General features: G+C 41.6%; 1 protein-coding gene across 1 annotated transcript in view; it reads left to right on the forward strand.

The window, feature by feature from the left end:
- ZER1 (zyg-11 related cell cycle regulator) overlaps positions 1-26,627 on the forward strand; it is a 76,564-nt gene that overhangs the window by 14,880 nt on the left and 35,057 nt on the right. The window contains exons 2-5 of the mRNA XM_089669127.1: positions 10,630-10,891; positions 15,564-15,714; positions 22,021-22,460; positions 23,744-23,920. Of these exons, the coding sequence (XP_089525253.1) occupies positions 10,734-10,891; positions 15,564-15,714; positions 22,021-22,460; positions 23,744-23,920 (926 nt within the window). The 5' untranslated portion in view covers positions 10,630-10,733. The remainder of the gene's footprint in view (positions 1-10,629; positions 10,892-15,563; positions 15,715-22,020; positions 22,461-23,743; positions 23,921-26,627) is intronic.

Raw genomic sequence — 26,627 nt, forward strand, 5'->3', positions numbered from 1 at the left:
CCAGCTATAGTGAAAGCAGGGTTATGGGTTTAGTAACACTTTAAGGGCTTGTTCACACTATGTGCGATGACTGGCAGTTGTCCACACGGAAATATCGGCAACTACCAAAAGGGCACTGACAATAACAAAGTGCAGCGCTAAAGTAATAAATAATAAATGAATAGCAAATGAATAAAAAATATCAAATAAATAAATGATGTGTTTGGCTCTTTGGCGAGCTAATATTCACTTGTAGAGCCCATCCTGGATGATACAGTGGCAGAGTTTCATGTGGCATTATTCCAGAGGAGGGAGCTGTTCCATTATTGGTTGACAAGCATCCATCCATCCATCCATTAAGGAGGCCTCTGGCTGGACCCTATCTGCACCCACCAAGGAAGACATCTTTAAAGTACTACCATTTACAGTTGTGCTCAAAAGTTTGCATACCCTGGCAGAAATTGTGAAATTTTGGCATTGATATTGAAAATATGACTAATCATGCCAAAAAAATGCTCTTTTATTGAAGGATGATGATCATATGAAGCCATTTATTATCAAATAGTTGTTTGGCTCCTTTTTAATGATAACAGAAATCTCCCAAATGGCCCGGATCAAAAGTTTACATACCCTGGAATGTTTGGCCTTGGTACAGACACACGAGGGTTAAAATGCCAATTAGAGGTTAATGTCCCACATCTGTGGCTTTTTAAATTGCAATTAGTGATGACTGGCATATTCAAGGCTTTGGACATCTTTTTATGTCCTTTTCCATCGTTATAAAGTTCCATTACCTTGTTACGCAGGACTTTTGACAGTTCTTTTCTGATCCCCATGGCTCAGTATCTAGCCTAGTCAGTGCTTCCACGTAAGAGCTAACAAACTCATTGACTATTTATACACTGACACTAATTGCAATTTGAAAAGGCCACAGATGTGGGACATTAAAGCAGAGTTCTACTCAACCTAACAAAAAATAAAAGTCAGCAGCTACTAAAACTGTAGCTGCTGACTTTTAAGAAACAGCCACTTACCTGTCCCTCGGTCCCATGGTGTGTGTCCCCCGCAGCTTGTTTCACTGGCCGTCCTGTATTCCAGGAGGCCGGCATCTTCAGTGTGGGCACCCGGCTGTGCAGCTTGCGGCTTCACAGCCGGGTACCCACTGCGCATGCGCGAGTAGTGCTGCACTTCATGAATGGTCCTGTAGTCTTCTGGGACCTGTCACATGTTCCAAAAGACTACAGGGAGGGAGGGAGGACACCTTCCGCTTCCAATTGCCTAGGCGATCGGACCGGAAGTGGGAGCGGGTACCTGTCAAATTCGGGTACCCTCTCCGCCCCCCCAAAGGTGCCAATCCTTAATGGGGAGCAGTCCTTAAAGCGGAACTTCCCCTTTTGAGTGGAGCTCCACTTTAACCTCTAATTGGCATTTTAACCCGTGTGTGTCACCTCGTGTGTCTGTACCAAGGCCAAATATTCCAGGGTATGTAAACTTTTGATCATGGCCATTTGGGTGATTTCTGTTATCATTATGATTTAAAAAGGAACCAAACAACTATTTGATAATAAATGGCTTCATATGATCATCATCCTTCAATAAAAGAGCATTTTTTGGCATGATCAGTCATATTTTCATTATCAATGCCAAAATGTCACAATTTCTGCCAGGGTATGCAAACTTTTGAGCACAACTGTGTATATATAGGTTTGCTCTAAAGATCATCATCATTGATATTTGTTGAGGAATATGACTGCTTATAAACATTTCAGTATATTTTAACCTCTGCTGTATTTACTTCTCACAAAGTAGTTTGGGGATATTTTAGCTATATAGTAATTTCTTCTTGTAAACTATCTTGAAGCCTGTACACAGGAAATCTGTGGTACTAGCCCACGTGAATGTGTGAGTGATTGCTTTCATTTTCTAGTCTGCTCTAAGAAATGGCTGGAACCTGATTATCTATTGGGGGAACCACCTCAACATATTCAGCTCTGGTTGGCCCGAAGGAAATCTGTAGTGATGAAGTTTGTAGGTTGCCATTGCTGACATCTCCTGAAAGTACTAGTTCCTTGACTGTCATGCTGATCCGGCAGGTTCAGTACTTTTAATGTAATGGCTTTATAAAGGTAGATTAGGAGTTCTGACTTCCCTTTGACCTTCCCGATCTGCATGATTTTTCTGAGTCATTCTCTTGAAGTATTAACCACTTGCCCTTCAGAGTATTTACCCCCCAGGCCATTGTTTGCGATACGGTGCTGCGTTATTTTAATTGACAATTGCGCAGTCATGCAACGCTGTACATAAATTAAATTTATGTACTTTTTTCCCACAAATATAGCATTTTTTCAGTGGTATTCGATCGCTTGTGCGGTTTTTATTTTTTGCGCTATACACAAAAAAAGACTGACAATTTTGGAAAAAAACAATATTTTTGACTTTTTGCTATAAAACATATCTAGTAAAAAAAATCTAAAAAAAATTTAATTTCTTCATAAATTTAGGCTAAAATGTATTCTGTTCCATGTCTTTGCTAAACAAAAATCCCAATATATGTAAATTAATTGGTTTACATGAAAGTTATAGCGTTTACAAATGGCGGTATATATACTGGAATTTAAAAAAAAAAATGTATACAGTAATGGTGGCGCTCAGCGACTTATAGTGGGCATTCTGACATTGGGGGGAACTGACTAACTGCCACTGACATCCAAATTAATACAGTGATCAGTGCTAATAAAAAGCACTGACATTGTACTAATGGCACTGGGCAGGAAGGGGGTTAACATCTGGGGTGATCAAAGTGTTAACTGTGTGCTGTTTTACTGTGTGTGCTGTGTGTGTTCTACTAGAGAAACATACTGCTGTGTATTTCTTTGCTGTGCAGAGAAATACATAGCCGCATGTTACTGCTGGCAGGAGAGAGACCTGTGTCTCTCCCCTGTCAGTGATACTCAACAATCGCCGGGTGCTGCTGGGGAATCTCCGGCCGGGAGCCGGTGATCGACATCCATAGCCGCCAACCTGGAGATGCAAAATCATGTATGTATGTGTGTGTGTGTATATATGTATATATATATATGTATGTATGTGTGTGTGATTTTGCACAAGCTGTCGCCGTGTAGCAGTAGTTCTGCTATAGGGCAATAGGGAAGCGGTTAAAGTGTTACTAAACCCAGGAACCGGCATTCACTATATCCGGTCTCCCTCAGTGCACAGAACATGGAAACGCAATTATTTTAGTAAATATAAACTGATAAATACCTTTTCTCATCAGCAGTTAGAGCAGTCTTATGACTTCTGTCAGTGTCCAGCAGAGCACTGGTAAAGCTTGTAGGCTGCAGCACCCCTGACCTTCTGTCCAGACAGCTCTGATTTGCCCTCTACCCGGAAATGCAAAATCACGTGTATATATACGCAATTTTGCGCAAGCTGTCGCCTTGTAGCAGTAGTTCTGCTATAGGGTGGTAGGGAAGTGGATACAGTGTTACTAAACCCAGGACTCTGCATTCACTTTATCTGGTCTCCCACAGTACACAGAACACGGAAGTGCAATTATTTTAGTAAATATAAACTGATAAATACCTATTCTCATTAGCAGTTAGAGCAGTCTTGTGACTTCTGTCAGTGTCCAGCAGAGCACCGGTTAAAGTGTGTAGGCTTCAGGACCCCTGACCCTCTGTCCAAACAGCTCTGATTCACCCTGTGTTAGTTGCATGCACTCTTCCAAGAAGAAAAAAACTCTAGCAGTACACACCAAAATGAGCATGTGCAGTTTGTCCCCAAACCTCTGTTCTGTCAAGAGATATAATGGTGACTGTGGAAGAAGGGGAGGATCAGAGAAGACAGGGTCAAGCATCCTTTTTACACAATGTGGAGGATTAACTCCTTAGACTCCACAGTGAGTATAACAAGCATGCTTTGCTGCAAATACAGAGTGATCTTACTGTTGTGGGGTTAGTAACACTTCAACAACTTGACAGGCGTGTAGCATTTTCACAAGGGAGTGAACAGTGGCATTCTGACAGGTGTCACATTACTGGTTTTCTTTGAAGCCTAACTGTGGACATTCACTAAATTATTAAAATTCTCAAGCTGGTGAAGTGTCTTTTTTTTTTTTCTTGTATTCTTTACCCTAATACAGGAACCCACTGCACTGTCTTCCTCACTGACAGTTCCAGTTGTGATGACCTGTCCCTCGAAGCTGCTCTTCCTACTGGTTTCCAAGCGGTCTTGTCGGTGCTCTCTTGCCAATGGCATTCTATTCAAAGTGGGACCAGCAGCCACCACTGTCATGATGTAGTAGTGCCCACTCATATTCCATGGCAAGAGAGAAGGATCCAGCTGCACGGGATCCTGGATTAAATGAGCGTCTGATCCTGTCTGGTGTTGAGGGGGCTTTCAAATAATTTAAAAGCTAAGTTCACCTTTAAGGAAAGATGAATTATTAAATGCACATATTTTTGCAGTAACAAAATGTGCATTTTATTCTTTTTTTTCCCACTAGAGCAGTGGATCGGGAGTGCAATATCAGGCTCCTGCAGACGCCTCCACTAGCTTTCTTGCCCCTATCTTTGCATGGACTTTTATTAGAAAGGACGAAGAAGCGTCAGTGGACTATGAGGGTGCTCAGCAGCACCATGGCAGTCTATTAAGAACTACAAGTCCATCTGCCACAGTGGCAGACAGGACTTGTAGTGTGCTGTGAATGAACGATGTGGCTGTGCGGCCTATTTTAAATGTGACAGCGACTCCTGGGGAGAGGAACCTCCCCCCCCTGGTGTTGTGGTGGGAGAGGGGGGGAGGATTCAGGGAATAAGGAAGAGAAGTGCTGAAGCATGGTATACCCCAAATAATACGGGTGTAACATTTAACATGTTCCAAAAATCTCCTTTAAACTGCCCAGAGTTTCTAAAGCAGTGGTTCTCAACCTGGGGGTCGAACGACCCTTTCACAGGGGTCACCTAAGACCATCGGAAAACACATTTCCAATGTGTAAAGAGCAGCTACTGTGTAGAAAGCAGCTACTGTGTAGAAAGCAGCTGCTGTGTTGAAAGCAGCTACTGTGTTGAAAGCAGCTACTCTGTAGAAAGCAGCTGCTGTGTTGAAAGCAGCAACTGTGTTGAAAGCAGCTGCTGTGTTGAAAGCAGCTGCTGTGTTGAAAGCAGCTGCTGTGTTGAAAGCAGCTGCTGTGTTGAAAGCAGCTACTGTGTTGAAAGCAGCTACTGCGTTGAAAGCAGCTACTGTGTAGAAAGCAGCTACTCTGTTAAAAGCAGCTACTGTGTTGAAAGCAGCAGTATTGGAGGTAAAACGACACTTCATGAATTATAATTCCTGGGTAAATAATTTTATGGTTGGGGGTCACCACAACATGAGGAACTGTATTAAAGGGTCGCGGCATTAGGAAGGTTGAGAATCACTGTTCTAAAGTAACATCAGTTGTAATAGTGGGTACCATGAGATGAAACGTTTCTGAGCAGTCCCTACATTTTCAGAGCACTTAATGGCAGTTGTAATAGAGACCCTGTCACTTTGCTCATTGAAGACAAAGTGACTGTGTCACTGCCAGGGGCGGACTGACAACTCATGGGGCCCCCGGGCAATAGGGATCATGGGGCCCCTGTGTCCTTGCCCAAACTCAAAAAAGCCTATGAAAAAGGTAGCAGGGGCATCTCATGGGGCCCCCTACTGACCCCGGGCCCTCGGGCAGTGCCCGAATTTCCAAATGGTTAGTCCGCCCCTGGTCACTGCTCATCCCCCAGTAAGGTGTACTTACCATTCTCTGCTCACTCTTGTTGATGCTCTCTTACTCTAAAGGAGTGGGTCTTCCGAGTTTGGAAGGAGCATGTGACCTCATCTATGTGAGAGGGCTTGGACCCGAGTGGCCAATCACCCAGACCTGCATACTGTCACACGGGATGGGACAGTGAGGTCATCTACTTGGTTAAGCTCTGGCCCAGGAGCTTACACAGAAGGCAGTGTGAGAGCATGGATTGATGAGTGTACCTTGCTGGAGCCAGGGAATGGGGGATGTGGGAGGGACTTTGCCACAGACAGCTGTCACAACAGGGAGGGCTATTGTTGCTGTCCCTATCAGACATATATCCCATCACTTCCTGTATTTTTGACACCTTTGCACTGGAACAGAAAGTTGGGTTCAATCTTCCCAGCGGGGAGACAGCAATAATAGACAGAGGTTTTAAAGTGTTACTAAAGCCAGGACCCTGAATTCACTATATCAAGTCTTACACAGAACATGGAAATGTAATTATTTTAGTAAATATAACATGCTAAATACCTTTTCTCATCAGCAGTACATTGCAGTCTTGTGACTTCTATCAGTGTTTGGCCGAGCACTCCTTAATCTTGTAGGAGTTTTCATTCTCCTTTGACTGTCCTATGAGGCTGCATGACCTCAGACCCGCTGTTCGGACCCTGTGCTGATCGAATGCTCCCTCCCAATAAAACCCAACTCTCCAGCAATACACACCAAACTGAACATGTGCAGAGTGCCTCCTAGGCACTATCAGCAGATGGATTGGGAACTGTGGAAGAAGGGGAGGATCAGAGAAGGCTGGAGCAAACAGCCTTTTTACATAATGCGGAGAATTAACCCCTTAGGTTCCACAGTGAGTATAACAAGCATGCTTTACTGCATATACAGACTGATTTTACCGTTACTTTAACCCTTAATCCCTCTGAAAAATACGTTCTGACTGGTGTTTAGGCTTATTGAATATCTTTTTGTAACATTTGTGATATGTATGTTATCTCTCTCTAAATTCCTCAAGCTCATTTGGTTTCTGTAGTTGTGTATTTTCCCTACAACAGTACAGTTTGAACAGAAAGTACCGAGAAAATGTCTACATCAAAAATAGTTTGTAGAGCTGTCGTAGTATCCGTATGACTGATGAGGTTATGTGCATCGTGCCTCAGCAGGGGATTTTTCCAGTACAGTAGTATAGTTTCATATATGCTGGCATGGCTGACCATTGATCCCATTGATCCCGTGTATGGAAGGTTGTGCAGCCAATGCAGGACACAATACTTAAGTTTGTTCAACATGAACAATAATATTGTTAATCATCTGAACCAAAGCTCCAGACATCAGTAAAACCTGACAGGAGTTCTAACCCTCCCCCACTTTATCCAATACTTAAAAAAAAAAACAATTTTGGCTATAGATACACTTTAAATCGCAGTTGAAATACACAGTTGTTTGCTGTTTTATTCAGCTCTGCTAAATATGAATCCAGATCTTTGTTGAACAGCATCCAAGTTCTCACCTCACATTTCTCTTCTAAATTTCAAGCAATAGAGGTTGGTTAAGGAATGTCCTATGCAGGCCATAGACGGGTCCAAAATCGGCCGATTTTTCATCCGAAAAAAAAAATTGGCCGATTTTCGCACCATTAGTGGGTTAATTGGTTGGCCGTTTTTCAGGATTTTGGCACATTTTTTTTATAGGTGAAGTTGGAAAAAAAATCGTCCGATTTTGCCGATCGGACGATTTTTCCGGCAATGATGGGCAAATTGGACGATCTTTTTACCGATAAAAAATCTGCGCATGAGCTGTGACCTGCGAGAAGAAGAAGAAAAAGAAGAAAAAGAATTCCAGTCCGCTATAATATTTGACATGAAAAAGTATTGCGTTTGCAACAATGTATCTATTTGTATCTGAATAAAAACATCTGTATCCAAAATGGATACAAATAGATACATTGTTGTAACCGCAATACTTTTTCATGTCAAATATAATAGTGGAGTTCTCTGCAGGAACAGAAGTAATTAAATGCCGGCCGTAGACGGGACGAAAATTGTCTTGTTTTTTTTTTTTTTTCACCATTGGTTGGTAACGTCGGCCTATTGAACGACCGATTTTTTTTTTTTTTTTAAACGGACGGTTTTTGAGCCGTCTATGGCCTGCATTAGACTGTGATTGGATAGTGAAAGTGCAGAAACTTACTGATGTGGTCACCCTTTGCTCAGCCTGCTCCCTGCACGATGTAGTAAAGTCTGATTGGCGCAAAATGTTGCATTTCCTGTATGCAGGGAAATGTATGAAAGTATAATACAGAATGAAGTACTGTTAAAGCGACCGTGTCATTAAGCGGAATTTCACAATAAAAGATATAACTGTAAGGCTAGGTTCACATCTAAGCGGGTGGTGCTGCTGCGGATCCGCACAAAAATCTGTGCAGCCGCACCACCCGCACAGAGAAATGCGGACCGCGGGCGCCATTAATTCTAATGGCACGCCGCCCACACTGGAAGTCGGAACCGTACTGGAAACTGAGGTTCCCGTAGGGGCTGCGTTTCCAGAAGAAGTGCAGGAACTTCTTCCCTGCATGTCCTGGGGCACGGGAGTCCATTCAAAAGAATGGGCTCTTGTGCCCGCTCAAAACGCAGACTGCAGGAACGCCGATATGTGAACCAGGGGTAAGAGCTGATTCACACATGTGTGGTGCGGATTGAAGCTCAAGTTTCACAGCTAATTGATACAGTAGTTGTTCACCGCTTCATGTCAGGTTTACATCAGGTTCAGGACAGGATTATCCTGTTCACACATATGTGGTTTAGAAACTGTTCCCATAGACGTCAACAGCCTGTAATCTGCACCTGAACCGGACCATACTGCTCAGAAATCATACAGGACTCTTTTTCAAATCACAATGAATCCGCACCGCCAGTGCAGACGGATATACAGTATATTTCCAAAAGTATTGGGCCCGCCCCCAAAATCATTGGATTCAGGTGTTCCAATCACCTCCATGGCCCCAGGTGTATAAAATCATCACCTAGGCATGCAGACTGCTTCTACAAACATTTGTGAAAGAATGGGTCGCTCTCCGGAGCTCAGTGAAATCCAGCATGGTCCCGTGATAGGTTGTCACCTGTGTAATAAGTCCATCCGTGACATTTCCTTGTTACTAAATATTCCACAGTCAACTGTTAGTGGTAATATTACAAAGTGGAAACAACTGGGAAAAACAGAAACTCAGCCACGAAATGGTAGGCCACATAAAATGAGAGAGCGGGGTCAGCGCATACTGAAGAGTACAATGCGCAGAAGTCACCAACTGTCTGCAGAATCAATAGCTAAAGATTTCCAAACTCCATGTGGCCTTCAGATTAGCACAACAGCAGTGCGTAGAGAGCTTCATGGAATGGGTTTCCATGGCCAAGCAGCTGCATCCAAGCCTTACATCACCAAGTACAATGCAAAGCGTCAGATGCCGTGGTGTAAAGCAATGATCCTCCCTCAAAGGAATTTCCCACCTTTCTTATCAGAGTGGAAAACCCCATTTAGTATGTGTGTGTACTGAGGATACCAGTAAAACTTTTTGCTTACTTGCCAGCAGTGCACAGATATGCGGTGCAGTGTGGCCATTTGTAAGTAGGTTTGGAAGGTCCCTTTTTGTTCCAGCAGGCCATCCAATATTGTTGGGAAGCTTGCTGCTTGTGTGACATTATAAGTTGGCAGATATTTGACATAGAAGACATTGCTCTCTGTAAGAATAGACCGCACCTAACAAATGACAGCTACCTGCTGCTCTCACCCTCATTTCCGATGAGGGCATTTTAACACTCATCAGTGATTTTATTCTATGAATCATCAAACTGGTTTACATGTGAGAGTTCTAAACAAAAGCTTTGGCTGCAAGCTGATTCCTTGTTGTTGTTGTGTCCTAAAATAGGTCAGACAGAGTATTGTGCAGCCAAGTCATATTACAAGAATGAATCAGACTATAATGGCAGTGTATGACCTGTATACCTACCAGTAATGCACAATTTATCATTTATTATCATATTGTTCCCATGCACACTGGCATCTGACAGGTATTTTAATGGATTTTCACAGTGCATGTTGATAGTCTATAGTAGATCTTTCAGGAGTAGTTGGGCCTTTTATTGAAGTTACTTGAAGATTTTATTAAGAGTCCCTGTATGCATTTATGTAAATTATGACTGTTGTACAGTGGAGTACAGAATATTTCTGTAACCAGATATTTTTCCTAATCCATGCAGCAAGAAATAGTTATTCTTTATGTATAGTTAAAGTGTTACTAAACCCAGGACCCTGCATTCACTATATCTGGTCTCCCACAGTACACACAACTTCGAAATGCAATTATTTTAGTAAATATAAACTGCTAAATACCTTTTCTCATCAGCGGTATATAGCTGTCTTGTGACTTCTATCAGTGTCCAGCTGAGCACTGGTTAATCTTGTAGGAGGAATTTTCATTCGGCTCTGACTGGGCTGCATGACCCCTGACCCTCTGTCTGGACAGTGCTGCTTGGCCCTGTGCTGATCACATGCATCCTTCCAAAGAAAAAAAAAACCTCTTTAGCCATGCATACTAAACTGAGCATGTGCAGAGCGACTCCTAAAGCTCTGTACTATCAGCAGATGGATTGGGGACAGTAGAAGAGGAGGATCTGAGAAGACAGGATCAAGCAGCCTTTTTACACAATGCGGAGGAATAACTCCTTAGGTTTCACAGTGAGTATAACAAGCATGTTATACTGCATATACAGACTGCTTTTACTGTTGAGGGTTTAGTAACACTTTAACCTAATGGTATATTAGAAGCTTAATCACATCAAGAATAAAAGGCAATGATAATTACATTTCTGTTTTTCCTGTAGGTATCCTATCGCCTGATGTTCCAGAAAAGTTAACCAAGGAAGGGGCAATTCTCTTGCTGGTGCCAATTGCATCCTGAAAGATTCCTCTTCGGCACAGCAACAAGATGGCGACGGACAGCCCAGAGTCTTTGATGACCATCTGTACTGATTTCTGCCTCCGAAACCTAAAGGGGACCTTGTGCTACCTCTTAGACAATGAAGTCCTGAAGCTACATCCAGATATCTTCTTACCAAGCGAGATCTGTGACCGGCTGGTGAATGAGTATGTTTACGCCCTTGACAATATATAGTTTAGCACTTTGGGACAGGCTGGTGGCTGAAGGTGAAAACTGCATGTTTCATCTTCCTACATCTGCTAAACTGGGTTCCCCAAAATATTCATAACTTTAGTAGTGTCTGAATACCACCTGCATTGCTACCAGCTGTCCCTGTTACATGGATGTTACAATAAGTTATTTTGGCCATTATAAATATCAAATGTGGACCTTTAGGTACTGCAGATAGTTGTGTTTTATAGAGAACATTCACCAATGGGCATTTGTATTAATGTGAATCTCCACTTATAAATTGTTTAAACAGTGGATCCTTACATGATTACATAGTTACACTTTTAGTCTGGTGGTTGAAAAAAGACACAAGTCCATCTAGTTCAACCGACAGAGGAAAAAAAAAAAAACGCATGAATAAAACACCTCCATATACGCAATCCTTTACCTACAGTTGATCCAGAGGAAGGCAAAAAACCCCAATAAAGCATGATCCACTTCGCTGCAGCAGGAGAAAAAATATTCCTTCTTGATCTCCCAAGAGATAATCGGATATTCCCTGGATCAACATTACCTATAAATTTTAGTATCAAGTTATATTTTGTGTATTTAGGAAAGAATCCAGGCCTTTTTTAAAGCCATCTGCTGAGTTGGCCAGAACCAACTCTTGAGGGAGTCTATTCCACATTTTCACAGCTCTTACAGTGAAGAAACCTTTCTGTATTTGGAGATTACATTTCTTTTCCTCCAGACGTAAAGAGTGCCCCCTTGTCCTCTGTGATGACCTCAGGATGAATAGCTCTACACCGAGTTCACTATATGAACCACTGATGTATTTATACATGGAGATCATATCCCCCTTATGTATTATACATGGAGATCATATCCCCCCCTTATGTATTATACATGGTGATCATATCCCCCCTTATGTATTATACATGGAGATCATATCCCCCCTTATGTATTATACATGGAGATCATATCCCCCTTATGTATTATACATGGAGATCATATCCCCCCTTATGTATTATACATGGAGATCATATCCCCCCTTATGTATTATACATGGAGATCATATCCCCCCTTATGTATTATACATGGAGATCATATCCCCCCTTATGTATTATACATGGAGATCATATCCCCCCCTTATGTATTATACATGGAGATCATATCCCTCCTTATGTATTATACATGGAGATCATATCCCCCCTTATGTATTATACATGGAGATCATATCCCCCCTTATGTATTATACATGGTGATCATATCCCCCCTTATGTATTATACATGGAGATCATACCCCCCCTTATGTATTATACATGGAGATCATATCCCCCCTTATGTATTATACATGGAGATCATATCCCCCCTTATGTATTATACATGGTGATCATATCCCCCCTTATGTATTATACATGGAGATCATACCCCCCCTTATGTATTATACATGGAGATCATATCCCCCCTTATGTATTATACATGGAGATCATATCCCCCCTTATGTATTATACATGGAGATCATATCCCCCCTTATGTATTATACATGGAGATCATATCCCCCCCTTATGTATTATACATGGAGATCATATCCCCCCTTATGTATTATACATGGAGATCATATCCCCCCCTTATGTATTATACATGGAGATCATATCCCCCTTATGTATTATACATGGTGATCATATCCCTCCTTATGTATTATACATGGTGATCATATCCCCCTTATGTATTATACATGGAGATCATATCCCCCCTTATGTATTATACATGGAGATCATATCCCCCTTATGTATTATACATGGAGATCATATCCCCCCTTATGTATTATACATGGAGATCATATCCCCCCTTATGTATTATACATGGAGATCATATCCCCCCTTATGTATTATACATGGAGATCATATCCCCCTTATGTATTATACATGGAGATCATATCCCCCCTTATGTATTATACATGGAGATCATATCCCCCCTTATGTATTATACATGAAGATCATATCCCCCCTTATGTATTATACATGGAGATCATATCCCCCCTTATGTATTATACATGGAGATCATACCCCCCCTTATGTATTATACATGGAGATCATATCCCCCCTTATGTATTATACATGGAGATCATATCCCACCTTATGTATTATACATGGAGATCATATCCCACCTTATGTATTATACATGGAGATCATATCCCCCCTTATGTATTATACATGGAGATCATATCCCCCTTATGTATTATACATGGAGATCATATCCCCCCTTATGTATTATACATGGAGATCATATCCCCCTTATGTATTATACATGGAGATCATATCCCCCTTATGTATTATACATGGAGATCATATCCCCCCTTATGTATTTATACATGTTGATCATATCCCCCCTTATGTATTTATACATGTTGATCATATCCCCCCTTATGTATTATACATGGAGATCATATCCCCCCTTATGTATTATACATGGAGATCATATCCCCCCTTATGTATTATACATGTTGATCACATCCCCCCTTAATCTCCTCTTCTCAGTAGAGAATACATTCAGTTCCTCTAATCTTTCCTCATAGCTGATCTCCTCCATGCCTCTTATCAGTTTGTGTGCCCTTCTCTGTACTTTCTCCAGTTCCCCAATATCCATTTTGTGAACTGGTGCCCAAAACTGAACTCCCCCGTGGTTACGTGACTTTTGTTATTTATTTGTATTCTGTCCTTGTCAGAATAGAAGTGTCAAGCTATAAGATCATCCTATGCCCTGCCTGAGTTTAATACCATAATAGACTCTCACACAAATTGTCATATAACAAAAGAACTGTCAGGATTTTTATAAAAACCAAAGGCAGCAGTTTGGATAGAGTGTCAGTGATCTGCCCAGGTAGGAAGAGAATGCAGCTAATTAACAGCACACATAACTATTTTAATAATGCTGTTCTACCAGAAATATTTTTAGCATTGTAAAGTGGTACCCAGTGCCTGTGTGCATATTGCAGTATCCCTGCCCACCCCCAACCCCAATTAAGTATTTTATCTCTGTGATGGGAGCCTGTTCCTTCGTGGCAATGTTGTTTTACTTTGCAAAGAACATAGCCCACGACTCACTGAGGTTGCTAGGTCCAACTAACCTTGCATGTCCTTTTCAGCTTTGTTCATTAGGATGATGTCTTTCAAAGCAAAAAAGAAAACTTCTCCAAAAATAAATGCTACATATCAGAAATAAGAATACATTTAAAATAAATGAATAACTTTAATATATCTTAACCTATAAAATCAAAGAAATTATAAATGACAGAGCCTCACAATTTCTTACATCAGAATTGCCCCAGTTAGGGTCAGACCTTTGTGACGGGAGTCACTTTGGGTGGGGGGGCCCATGGAACCCAGCTCACTTTGGAGAGGTGGGGAGACCCCTGTCTCAGCTCTCCATAACCCTCTTATGTGTAAATCACCCTGTGCCTGTTAGGGGTACAGGGTGATCTGTCCTAATATTGTGTGGGCTTTGTCTCAGACTGTGTAGACATGTTTAGGAGATAGGTGGGGTGGGGGTTGTTGATTGTTTAATGTCAAGTGGCTGCATCCCAGTGTTCTATTGTCTGTCTGGCTTGGGAGCAAACTATTATGCGATCTATGTGTTTATGTGTATTAGCTTAGTGGAGGCGGTGTCTCCAGCAGCCCTCCCTCCTGATGGGACTGTCTGCTGGTGTTAAGTTTGAATACCTGTGTGTCTCTTGTTACTAAATGTAGATTGCCCCGCCCTGTGTCATTATGCAGGGAGGGGGGTTATCCCCTGAGTATATATATCTTGTATCTATGTTCAAATAAAGTAGTCTACCTCCGGTTTACTTCAAATCTGGTGTCATCTGGATCTTGGGGTAACAATAGCCAGATTCACTGGTCTCGTGTTCCAGAGCCTAAGAAGCAGCTTCTTGATGGAGATACCCAGTCGTGGGTGTCTGGGGTCCGTTACACCCTTGGGGGTAGACTGGCAGACCATTTTGGGCTTCTCATCAAGAAGCTGGGTCCTTGATGTATTCCATCATCTTGTACAGAACGTATGGGGCACTCTCGTTGTTGCTATTTATGGAAGTACATATCTTTTTACTGGTTAACGCCACTCTGATGGAGAAAAATCCTCTGCTGTCTTATGAAACAAAAGTGGTTTCTCCCACAATCACCTACATAACCAGGACACAGGAGGTTGGCAGGAGGAACCAGTGAGCAAGGGACCCTGCAAATCAGCACTCACAGAAGTGTAGGTGAAGTGAGCTTTTCCAAACTGCACTGGCTGCATACTTGTTCTGTGTCCATCACTCAGGAAATGAAGGTAGGAACAGACTGTAGCTGATTGTAAATCAATTTACACAATTTTATGGTATATCACAGCCTTTTTAAAGGGTTGGCAGTTTATAGAGGACATGTGTATGGCCCTCGCAGGTGCTCAGTGCAATAACATGTATTAATACTGTAATATGAAGTAGTCCTAGATGATTAGTGCAGCTGCTGCTTATACTAACAATCTAATATGACCCAAAACAATCCAATATATTTTTGCTATGGGCAGTATCTCCACTTTTGAAGTCTCGGTTTTTATGGAGTATCAGTCACTATGGGATGCATTCTGACAGGTGTACACTTTATGATTTAGGCCTTTTTTTTGTTTCAGGTACATCGAGTTGGTGAATGCAGACAGCGGTTTTGAGCCACATGAAAGTTTTTTTACCTTGTTCTCAGAACCACAGAGCACAAGACTCACCCGTTTACATCTGAGGGAGGACATTGTGCAGGATCAGGACCTAGAAGCCATCTGTAAACAAGTAAGCATGGAACAGGAGTCAATTGGATGTCAGGTGCACCTGCAATAAATTCTAAATTATCTCAGATGTGTCTAAGATGGATATTAAAGGCACACTGCATTTGCAGCCCAAATCCTGTTAGCTGCAGTTCTTAAAACAGTGGTTTAAAGGTACAAAGGGCTACATTAGGGAGGCATTCAGTATGGGTGATCAATGATTTGCTTCACCATCACTGAAGTAATGGAGCTTTTTGGGCCCTTTCACCAATTAATGAAAGTTGGAGCTAAGCAGAAATGCAATTTACCTTAAAACTTACCTCAGTGAGGTTAAAGAAGGCGTACCCACTGGGGGGATGGTTAAGTTTTGTTTGGATATCATGAATGATCAGGTAAGCATTTCACAGGATTCTCTTTCTGCTTATTTAAAACAAACATGAAGGCAGATTTATTTATTACAGGTACTTATATAGCGCCCTCAATTTACGCAGCGCTTTACATATATATTGTACATTCACATCAGTCCCTAAACCTCAAGGGGTGTACAATCTAAGGTCCCTAACTTACATTCATACATACACATACTAGGGCCAATTTAGACAGGAGCCAATTCACCTAGCAGCATGTCTTTGGAGTGTGTGAGGAAACCCACGCAGACACAGGGAGAACATGCAAACTCCAGCCAGGTGGTGCTGTGGTTGGGATTTGAACCAAAGACCCTAGTACTGCTAGAAGTGCTAACCATTTAGCCACTGTGCTGCCCCAGATAAATAATATATAGCCCATTTAAATATTCGTTTAAAATTATGTTTCTATATCCAAAATTTTTTCATTGTTTGGATGCATCAGGTAATAGTGCAACTCTTTTTCTTGCTTTTACAGAACAGGACACAGGCATAGTCATGGACAAATTGGGTTGTATTTTGCTACCTTCATGTGATTGGATTCTGGCAAACAGAACTTTCAAGCCCAACGTCCTTTCTTTGATATCCTTGGTAAGCCCTGGACTCCAAAGCCAGCTAGGTCTGGCTGCAAGTCCCCCTCTCAGTGATGGAGGGCACCCACTTCTTCGAGTGGTTAAATGTCTCTTGGCGATTTCGACCACCTGGGTCCAGCAAGTGTATTGCAAGGATAGAAAAAAACAAAACAAAAAAAAAACCATCTCTACAATCTGTGCACAATCTTCAATAACATAGTTGTTCTGTTATCCCTTTAAAGATACAGAACAATCATGTTATAGAAGTGCACTCAGCATCTATGCCCTGTTGTGAACTAGCAATTTTTGTGGATTGAGTGTTGTCAATCCTGCCCAGTTTTTTTTTTTGCTGAACTACTGAGAACCTCCCACTCCTCCATTTCCACAACATAAAGGCTAATCATTCTGTATTTCCAAGATAATGACTGGAAGGGTTCATTGCTCTCTTTGGGATAACACAAGAGTTTTGCACAAGACGCAGGACAGCTCTGAATATCTAACATCAACGGGTATTTTTGCACTTACTGAACAGATATTACAAAGTGCTTTCAGTTATATATTTAACAGACCCAATAGGGAAAAAACAAGCAGATTTGCTTTTGTTTACCAAACTTCAGACTGGTTGCCATTGTTAACAGCTCTGCTTTTGGCTTGGCTTTTGTTGTTGCGATTTAAACTGTATTGGATTTATCTTTCTCCTCATTTACCAAGTCAGCTCACTGAAGTACCTTTGGCTATGTGATACACGTTCAAACAGATTTGTTTACAGCTTGTGTTATAGTAGAACACTTGTCATCTGATCTACAAGTGGTGTATCTGGTGTTGTTTGTTGTAGATGGTATCTTTGCATAATAATGCTGTGTGGTGTCTTATCTGTGAGAGCTGCAACAGAGCATCTGTATAAATACACCTCCACCTGTAGCAGATACACATCTACTTAGAGTACTTACCAGATGACACATAATGGAGAGAGGCTTAGGCTGGCCTTACATCATACAATTTTCCTTTAGATTTACCAAAACCATATAATACCCAGTCAAACCTAAACACTTTCACTTTGTATGTAATCAGGCAGGCCTTGTACTACATAGTTGAAAGTAAATCTAAAGTAAATGGAATAGGAAAATTGTATAATGTATGGGCAGCTTTAGATCATAATAAAAAAATTAGACATAGAGCAGATTAAAAACCTGACAAAGACTAGTAGGACACAAAGAAATTTAATGAACGCATTTATCTGTAGTATAAACAAGTGTATTGCCTTCTAAACTTATGAAGTGTTAAAATATCTGCTAGGCAGAGTGTGTCCTCCTGCCACATGTACGAAGATTTGTGATCACATACAGTGAGATTTCATTCAGCTTGCATGAATGGTTCTTCCATTTGTTTAAAGTTTGTTTTCTAAATAGATCCCTTACTGTGTCATTGTTCAGTTTTAAACAAAAGCATTCAATTAATGCAAAATTATTTGGATCGGTCTGGATGGAAAATCAGATTGTAGGAAAGTAGATAGATCCATATGATTGTTAGCAGGGTCGGTCCAAGCAATAGGCAGCTTAAGCAGCCGCCTGAGGGCCCCGGAAAGGTGGGGGGGCTGTGGTAAAATCAAAATATGCAGGAACTGAGCCCAGTATCTGAACCCTGGAGCCCAGTGCTGGAAAAGGTTTTGGCACTTGGCTTTAGTGACTTGCCTGGCAGGGGCACACTGCTTTGTGCATCAGTCAAATGCAGATATTCACTAGCACACCACGGATCATCTAAAAACGTCCAAATCTTTATTGAAGGATGATCACATCACAGAAAACATAGTGCACCATTTTGGAGCCACGCAGGACCCCTTTGTCAGGCATGTCATGGTTGGAGAAGGCTTTGATCTACCATGTCTCCAGTCAGCTGGTTGTTGCTACAGCACCCGCTATTCCTAAAGCCTTATCCAGTAAAGTGTGCAATGAGAATATTGATATTACTTTGTGACTGGCTTCCCTACTTGGCACCCCTGATGGCTACCCAAACAGTGGGTCATGTATATAGATTGTGCTGACAACAGATGTGGCACAATTTCCACCGACCATGTATCCTGAGAAGCTACTGATGGCATCGGATGAAGCTGCATCTTCTCAACCTAATAAACATTTTGGGCGCATCTACAGCCAGGACTAGATTGACGCTATACTGTTTCCTCCAAATGAAAAGAAAGCGTTTGGAACTAACACCATCACAGAAGTATATAGAGAAATCAAATAACTGAAGAAAAGGCGTTTAGATCTTGAATTGCATGGACAAACACTTTCTTAATACTACAGAACTAAAAAAATCCCTAGGGGCTTCTGCATTAAGAATCAACCAACAATCGGTCACCATAAAAGGGATTTCTGTGAAAGGTGGTATGAGGTTTCGACACAAAACTTGCTTAATTAAATGCTAATAATGATTGAAGAGTTCACCTGCAATTGTGCCAAGTGAACAGGGAATTGTCTACATTGGAACTCTCCACCCAGGAGAAAGACAAACAGACTTGTACACTCCAAAAAAATTCAAGAGTGAAATATCAACATACACTGAAAGACAGAAGCAGGTCTAAAGAGACCAGCTTAAACAAGTAAATCGGGACTATCAGGAGGGTAGGGTATACCCCTGGTTGACCGGGGCTACCCACCCAAGGAGGCGACTTTGTACCCGTCCACTGAGAAAAGTACATAAGGATGTCTGTCAAGGACATCTATCTACCAGGACAGCGGCTGTCCTACTGAAAATCCATCAAAGGACAGTGAATCTGGGGCTACCGCAGGTATAACAACTGCCACAGGCATCACTAGTAATCACCTTTTTCCATCTGCCAGCAGAGACGATAACCCAGGGTAGGCCTCAGGAAATTTCAATATTCTCCCTCCATGCAGCAGCTCCCAACAAGGAACCAGACATGGCTGGTGATCAACCTGTCCTCAAGACCCATCACGGATGGTGAGTTGAGACTTCTAAAATTCCACCTAGAATTTCTCATAACACAGGTTGTTACAGGTGCCATAATTGCAACGTTTGCAATTCATTAATCTGTGGTGAATGGTTCTCACATCCACACAAGGGCAATCAGTACAGTATACCTGATTACTTGAATTGTAACACTGAGTTTTGTGCTTACATCCCGAAATGTCCATGTGCGTTAACCTGCTTGGGCAAAAAAAACGGTCCGTTTTAAAAGACGTTTTCAGAAGCATAAGAGCAACATTAGGACAGCCCTACCTGAGGAGTGAGAAGGGTGAAGAGATTGATCCCAACAAACCAGTACTCAGAAGGGTGATCAGATTGATCCCACAAACCAGTAGCAGCACACTTTGTATTATCCAAACACCAAACCCACAAATTGAGAGGTATGGTGACTGAACACGTCAAACAGCCGGCAAGAGGTGGTGATAGGGATCATATCCTCCTGTGTCATGAGGCCTATTGGATTTACACTCTTGGCACGTTACAACCAGGCAGTCTCAATGCCAGGTTTTTGCTTGCATGTTTTCTTGATGGCATATATTTGTTTTAGCGTAGCTCACAACACATTTGGTTTTTGTCATCACATGCCTGACGAAGGGGTCCTACACGGCTCATAAACATTCCAGTATGTTTTCCAAGATGTGATCATTCTTTTGTAAAGATTTTGACATTACTAGACAACCTGTGATGTGGTGGCAAATTGTGCATTTGATCTATGATGTCTCCAATTCCAGCTGGTTGTTGCTACAGCACCCGCTATTCCTAAAGCCCTATCCAGGAAAGTGTGCGATGGGAATATCGATATTATGGTGTGGGCATTAGTGACACCTGCTTCACTGCGGGGCAATTGCTGTGTATGGCAGCTGTCATTCCACATGCATATGAGTACAACACGCTTGTCAGGTTTTTTTTTCCACACAATCGCTGTTGACAGCTATAACCACCAGCAGTGATCATTGCGGGGAAACCGTCCACTCTCAGAATACAATAGTGCAGCAGGAGGGATTCTGTCAGCTTTGATGGGGAAATTGAGAGATTTTCTTTCCTTCGATCTGTGGTTGCAGGAATGAAAAATTGCATAATCTTTGGGCTGCCTTAGTGCTTTTTTACTTGCTTAAAAATCCTTACACGTTCTTCCCGCTTTGTGATGTTTAGGAGGGGGCTGTGCAGAATGTTTAACATAATTAAAGGATAAGTTCACCTTTTGTAACATGTTACACCCATATTCAGGGTGTAACATGTTACAGATGCACCAGCTTCTGCTCCCCGCTGGGTCCCCGTTTTTTTAACAGCAAGCTCGCTGTCGCAGTCCAAAAAAAAAATGTGGCCGTGCAGAGCTCCACCTTCCTGGCCCACCTTGCAGCTGTCGGCTTATAGTTTCAGTGAACTACCAGGGCTCTGTTGAGCACTGATCTTCCTATTAGAGTGTAACTGGCTGCCCTTATCGGCGGTACGGGCAGACAGTTACACAGAGTGTATGCAGGACCGTGGCATTACACCCACGATCAGGTGATCATGGGTGCAATACTTTTACAGGTTACTAACAAAAATATATATAATAAATGCATATTTTTTTTTAACTTGCAAAAAACTGTGCATTTATTATTTTTTTGTTAAAATTAACTTATCCTTTAACCCTGTCTGTTCTATTGTTGCAGTTCTTCATTATCATCTGTAAGCTACATTTGAACACTGTCTGTCCTAACAAAGGTTTAAAAATGTGATAAACAAGCTGCCTGCATTGTATGTTAAAGCGGAGCTCCAAAGTTCTGCTTTAAAGCTTTGTCCCCCGCTCTAAGTTAAGGATTGGCACCTTTGGGGTACCCTAAGGCGATTGGAAATGGAAGTTGTCCTACCCCCTCCATCCCCTTAGTCTTTTGAGAAACGTGACCGGTCCAAGAAGACTACGGGACCATTTACAAAGCGCAGCGCTACTCGCGCATGCACAATGGGCACCCGGCTATGAAACTGCAAGCTGAAGATACCAGTGAAACCAGCTGTGCTGAGGACACCGCTGGACAGGGGGACAGGTAAGTGGCTGTATTTTAAAAGTCAGCAGCTACAATTTTTGTAGCTGCTGACTTTTATTTATTTTTTTTTTTTTTTTTGCAACTGGAACTCCACTTCCCTCCCAGCTGAACTATACATATACTGTGTAAGAAAAAAATTGCCACTGACGAATTCAAGATATGACAAGTCAGCTCAAGTGTGACTCAAACTTGCACACATTAAAAATAAACCCCAAAAAGTCAATTTTGGTTGGTGTTTCACTTACCTTTCATTGATTAACGTTTTGTAATTTCCAACATGCATAACATAATAGCAATGAACTATGTATCTCCTTTGTAATGGTGTTGTTCTCTTCCCTAGGACCTTGTAGAACTGTATCTTACAAACTGTGAGAGGTTAACAGCTAAGAGCCTGCAGACCCTGTCCCACTTTAAATCCACTCTGGTGTCCCTCAGCCTTTTTGGCTGCAGCAACATCTTCTACGAAGAGGAGAACCTAGGCCGATACAATGATACCGACTGCCTGGTGAACCCTAGTCGCCAGATCCTATCCCGGGACTTTAGTTTTCAGGGATTCCACCATCTCCGCTTTCTCAATCTTGGCTGTATCACCAAAGGTGTAGATGTGGAAATGATGGTGCGCCCACTGGTCTGTTTAAAGGCTTTAAATCTATCAGGTATTCAGATGAATGACATCAGTTTTCTGACTCAGTGGAAGGACACAATGGTTTCTCTTGTCTTGTACAACATGGACCTCTCTGAGGAGCACATACGAGTAATTGTGCAACTGCATAAACTTCGGTAAGCCTCTTCCTAAAGCCCAAACTTTTCATTTTGTTTTGTTTTTTTATTTTGAAGTCAGTTTGTGTTTTCCGTCTGTATTCCTGCAGAGACTGACCTCTCTGTTTTGGTCTTTGGAACAGAAAGTGAGGGGAAATTTCCCCAAGGGGGGACAAACAAAGAAAAAGCTGACAGGTTTTGCCAATCTTTAGGCTATTTAGGCCATTTGCCAATCACTGCTGCTGACAGGCTTATGATCTCTATGGTCCAAATAATTTTTTGTAAATGTATTTACAAAAAAAGCTTTTAAGTTTATAATTGGGTTGTGAATCACTTTATTTTGCTTTGGGAACACCCTTCCTTTATTAAGGGGACACTTTAATTGCCCTGAAGCATGTTGGCTATACACCTCTACACATCCATGATGAAAATTAATCCACCTGACTTTTGTCATTCTGGTTTTCCCCTCTAGTTGGGTTGGATGCTTTCTATATAAACTTTTACAGCTGAAGCTTAGTGAATTTTTTTTTCTTCTAAAACCACCCCAAGGGATGGTACTTAAAATGAATGCAAAGTGTTCTATATGCTGGTGGCTGCCAAATTCGGTTAAAATCTTCATTCCTCTGCCCCCAGCCTCTGCCCCCAGTACCATGGTTGACGCATTTAGTCGTGTGCCTGTCACAGCTGCAGCTGCTCATATTCTCTCCTGCAATACTGGAAGATTTCAGCTGCGGGGGTATCTCATGGCAGAGGGATCAAGATTGCAACCACAAACGGCAGTCATCAGCACACCATATTCTATAGTCATTGTTGGTACTATCCACAGTACTTTTTAATTTCACCTTTTAATTCGGTTGACTCAAACTTATTGCATGGTTTATATACCAGTATGCTATTGTTAAAGCCAGTTATCTGTATTTTTCCTCACTACCTGAGCCTGAATATATCTTCTACCTATTCTTCTTTCTACCATGCATGCCTGTTAGTCAGACAGTGACAGTGCTTGGCTTTATGAGCTGAAAACTCACAGCCCTGTTGTAGTATTAGTCAATGTATTGCAAGGGATTTCCCAGAATCTGTTTTTGCCACTCTACGTCTCCTGATGTGCAGAGGTGTATTGTCTAGCTAGGGAAGCAGACTGGAAGTTTAAATTCACAAATGTGAGTCTTTACAGTGGAGCTGTTGCTACCCATATAACACCCTACCCAGAATCATCTTTATGCTTGGGGGTCACATTTGTGCTTTTTCAATTGATGTTAAGAAAGTAAATCCTTTATTACTGTATATGGTTATTTGTTTTTCAGGCACCTGGATATTTCCCGTGATAGACTATCAAGCTATTACAAGTTCAAACTCACTCGCAAGGTGCTAAGCCTATTTGTGCAAAATCTTGAAGATCTTGTATCATTGGACATCTCTGGTCACATGATGTTGGAGAACTGTGCTGTTTCCAAGATGGATGATGAGTTAGGCCCTTCCAGGTATGGGCCGCATAGAGAATAAGACTGTCTTGGAAATATTTCTGCCTATTAAAGTAGATTGATAGTTGAATGGAATAATCCCATCAACTTTTGCTCCACCATGTGGTTAAGCAGAGGCTTAAGAAAGCACTTTTTTATACATTGCGTTTGGTAATCTTTAATATAGCAGTTTAGACAAGGTTAAACCAAACAAAACCTTATAAACGCTGTAATAACAGAGTATACATAGAAAAAACAATATTATGGCGCTATGTATGTACAGGTAACTAAGTGGGAAGGGAAAGAATATTATGACACAGTCCGTTGATGGACCCTTGTGAATGGAGTCCTTTTTCTAAAAATAAACAATAAATGGATCCTAAAAAGTCCGCTTCGGTACGGCTGCAGCTCCCTAGGAAGAGGATTGGATACACTCATCTGTAGTAAAGGCAAAAACACAGGAAGCGCCACCATCTAAGCATAGTATGTTGAATAGAATTCCAAGGAAGGATATAAATTAAGAATTGCACTCACATTTATAAAAAGGATAAAAGCATGTATGAACACCCATCCACTGGAGGGCTGCAGAGCTTGGCAGGGTTGCGGCTGGGACGGCAAAGCAAGGTTCAAGGCTAATACAGATAGGCGTATGGATTGTGCTGGTAATAGCGCTGATGGCATCCACAGTCTGGGCCAGTCTACAGAGTAGTGTACCACCAATGTAAACAAACAGCAGTTATGTATTGTATCAATTATGGCAGCTTACATAATGGCTCTAAAATCTGTAGACAAGGTTAAATTCTATCCAAAAATAGTTTTTACATGGTTCTAGTTGCAGCACCATTTTTATATGGTTCCCTTGCTAGAACTGATATTTCATTTATTTATAAAGTCTGCTTTAGTGAGTCATCCACTGCCCTTAAATCCTTTGGGTACTCCATAGTGACATCTCCTTGCCGAGGTGCGTGATGCTGTTGTTGCTCATCTTGGCGTGTTACCATACATTCCTTTCCATTCTGTGTTTATATACAGTAAAATCTAAATTTTACAAAGACCTCCTCATATTGACCAAGTGAATTGTGCAAAACTGGAAATGCGACCTACATATCCCATCCCAGAGAAAAACATTAAGGCGAACTTTTCAGCTAAAATGGTGCTTGGCCTTTTTTATATACTCTACCCCCTTCCCCTGGAAAATCACTGAATTAATTATAAAAATGTGCAAATGCCTGGAAATATACAGCTTCCGTTGACTGTTCTTTAGCCTGAGCACCAGTGATTTGCCCGCAACCTTCTGGGTAATACCCATCACTTTAACCAAAAGACTGTGCACCCAGCACAGTCCATATATTGTGGGTTTGCATTTCTGCATAGATGACTGGCTTACCCCATTTATGCAGGCAAAATGTGTGAGATATGGCATCATTTTACCAGAGCGCAGCTACAAGAATCAGGCAGAAATAGCTGGCTCCTCCTGCTAATGAATTAGAAAAGATGGTACTGGAGAAGGAAAGTGAGAAGAGCAGCAAGCACATATTTACTGAATGTAGATAAAACATAATTACAAAGAAGATTTTATGTTAATACATTGGGGGAGGTGCATGGTCATCATTAAACTGACCATACATGTTCAAATCCGATTATAGAATCCCCTTTGGATCTACCTAGGCACTGGAGCTAAATAGTGTAGGAATCTTTCTCACTGCTTACATATTGAATGGATTGTTTAGGTAGGCTTATCACACTTCCTAGTTTTAGAAAATCTAATAGAGATTCTACAGAGGTTGTTTTAATTTCTTATTCGTACAGTACACAGACTCCTTTTAATCACAGATCCTGGGTTATATGCAGCCACCATCAGGTGATTTGACACTGGCAAACAAAATTGTGGGACAGCCCATATAAGCCCTCCCACTCCCAGCTATCCTCAGTTTCTACCTGGAAGACAAAGAAGATTCCTTGTTGATCTTCACGCTAAGAAATCCCTTTCTCAACCCCACTGCACCTAGAGCTACTGCAGTTGCTCCCTGTCCCTCGGCAGTAGCCTTGGGGACTGGACCCTGTCACATGAAGACATGGGTACTCATCTTTGGTATATTAGTACAGTGAGCTGCAGTTAGCTGTATGGTGCTCTACAGGTCCAGGGCAGTTTTGATCCACACCTATGTGACCCAGTCCATGAAGACCCTCTGCACAGAGAAGGAGATATGCCTTCCTAAAGCAGGTTTCCACCTGGTAGTACTCTTCTGAGAAGGAGCCTAGAGCCTTGGAGCAGTGAGTCAGTTGCTAAGCCTATTCCTTATGGCAACTGTCCTTCCTTAAATTTCCATAGTGCAGAAGGGTGGGTAAGAATAGAGAGCTTGTGCATAGAACTGCCCCTGAAGGTGGTACCACAGTCCTCCTAAGCCTGAGAGCCGTCTTCAGCACATACAGTAATACCTCAGTTTACAAATGCCTCAGTTAATGTAATTTTTGGTTTACGAATGAAAATCCATTGAAAATAATATCTCAGTTTGCGAATTTTTATCACAATACGAAGTGTATGTCGGTGCCAATTTTTAAATGCAATTGCCGGCTCTTTTTTTTTTTTCTTCACTATAGCTCACAGAATTAGCTGTCACTTTCCCTGGAGTAAACAGAAACTTTGTTTCTTTTAAGAAACTAAAAGGAAACATTGTTTCTCTTAACTCCTGGAAAAAACTAAAAGAAAACTTTCTTTCTTTTAGCT

The sequence above is a fragment of the Staurois parvus genome, unplaced genomic scaffold, assembly GCF_062004578.1.
Source record: "Staurois parvus isolate SC_StPar_1 unplaced genomic scaffold, SC_StPar_1.0 ptg000068l, whole genome shotgun sequence".
NCBI lineage: Eukaryota > Metazoa > Chordata > Amphibia > Anura > Ranidae > Staurois > Staurois parvus.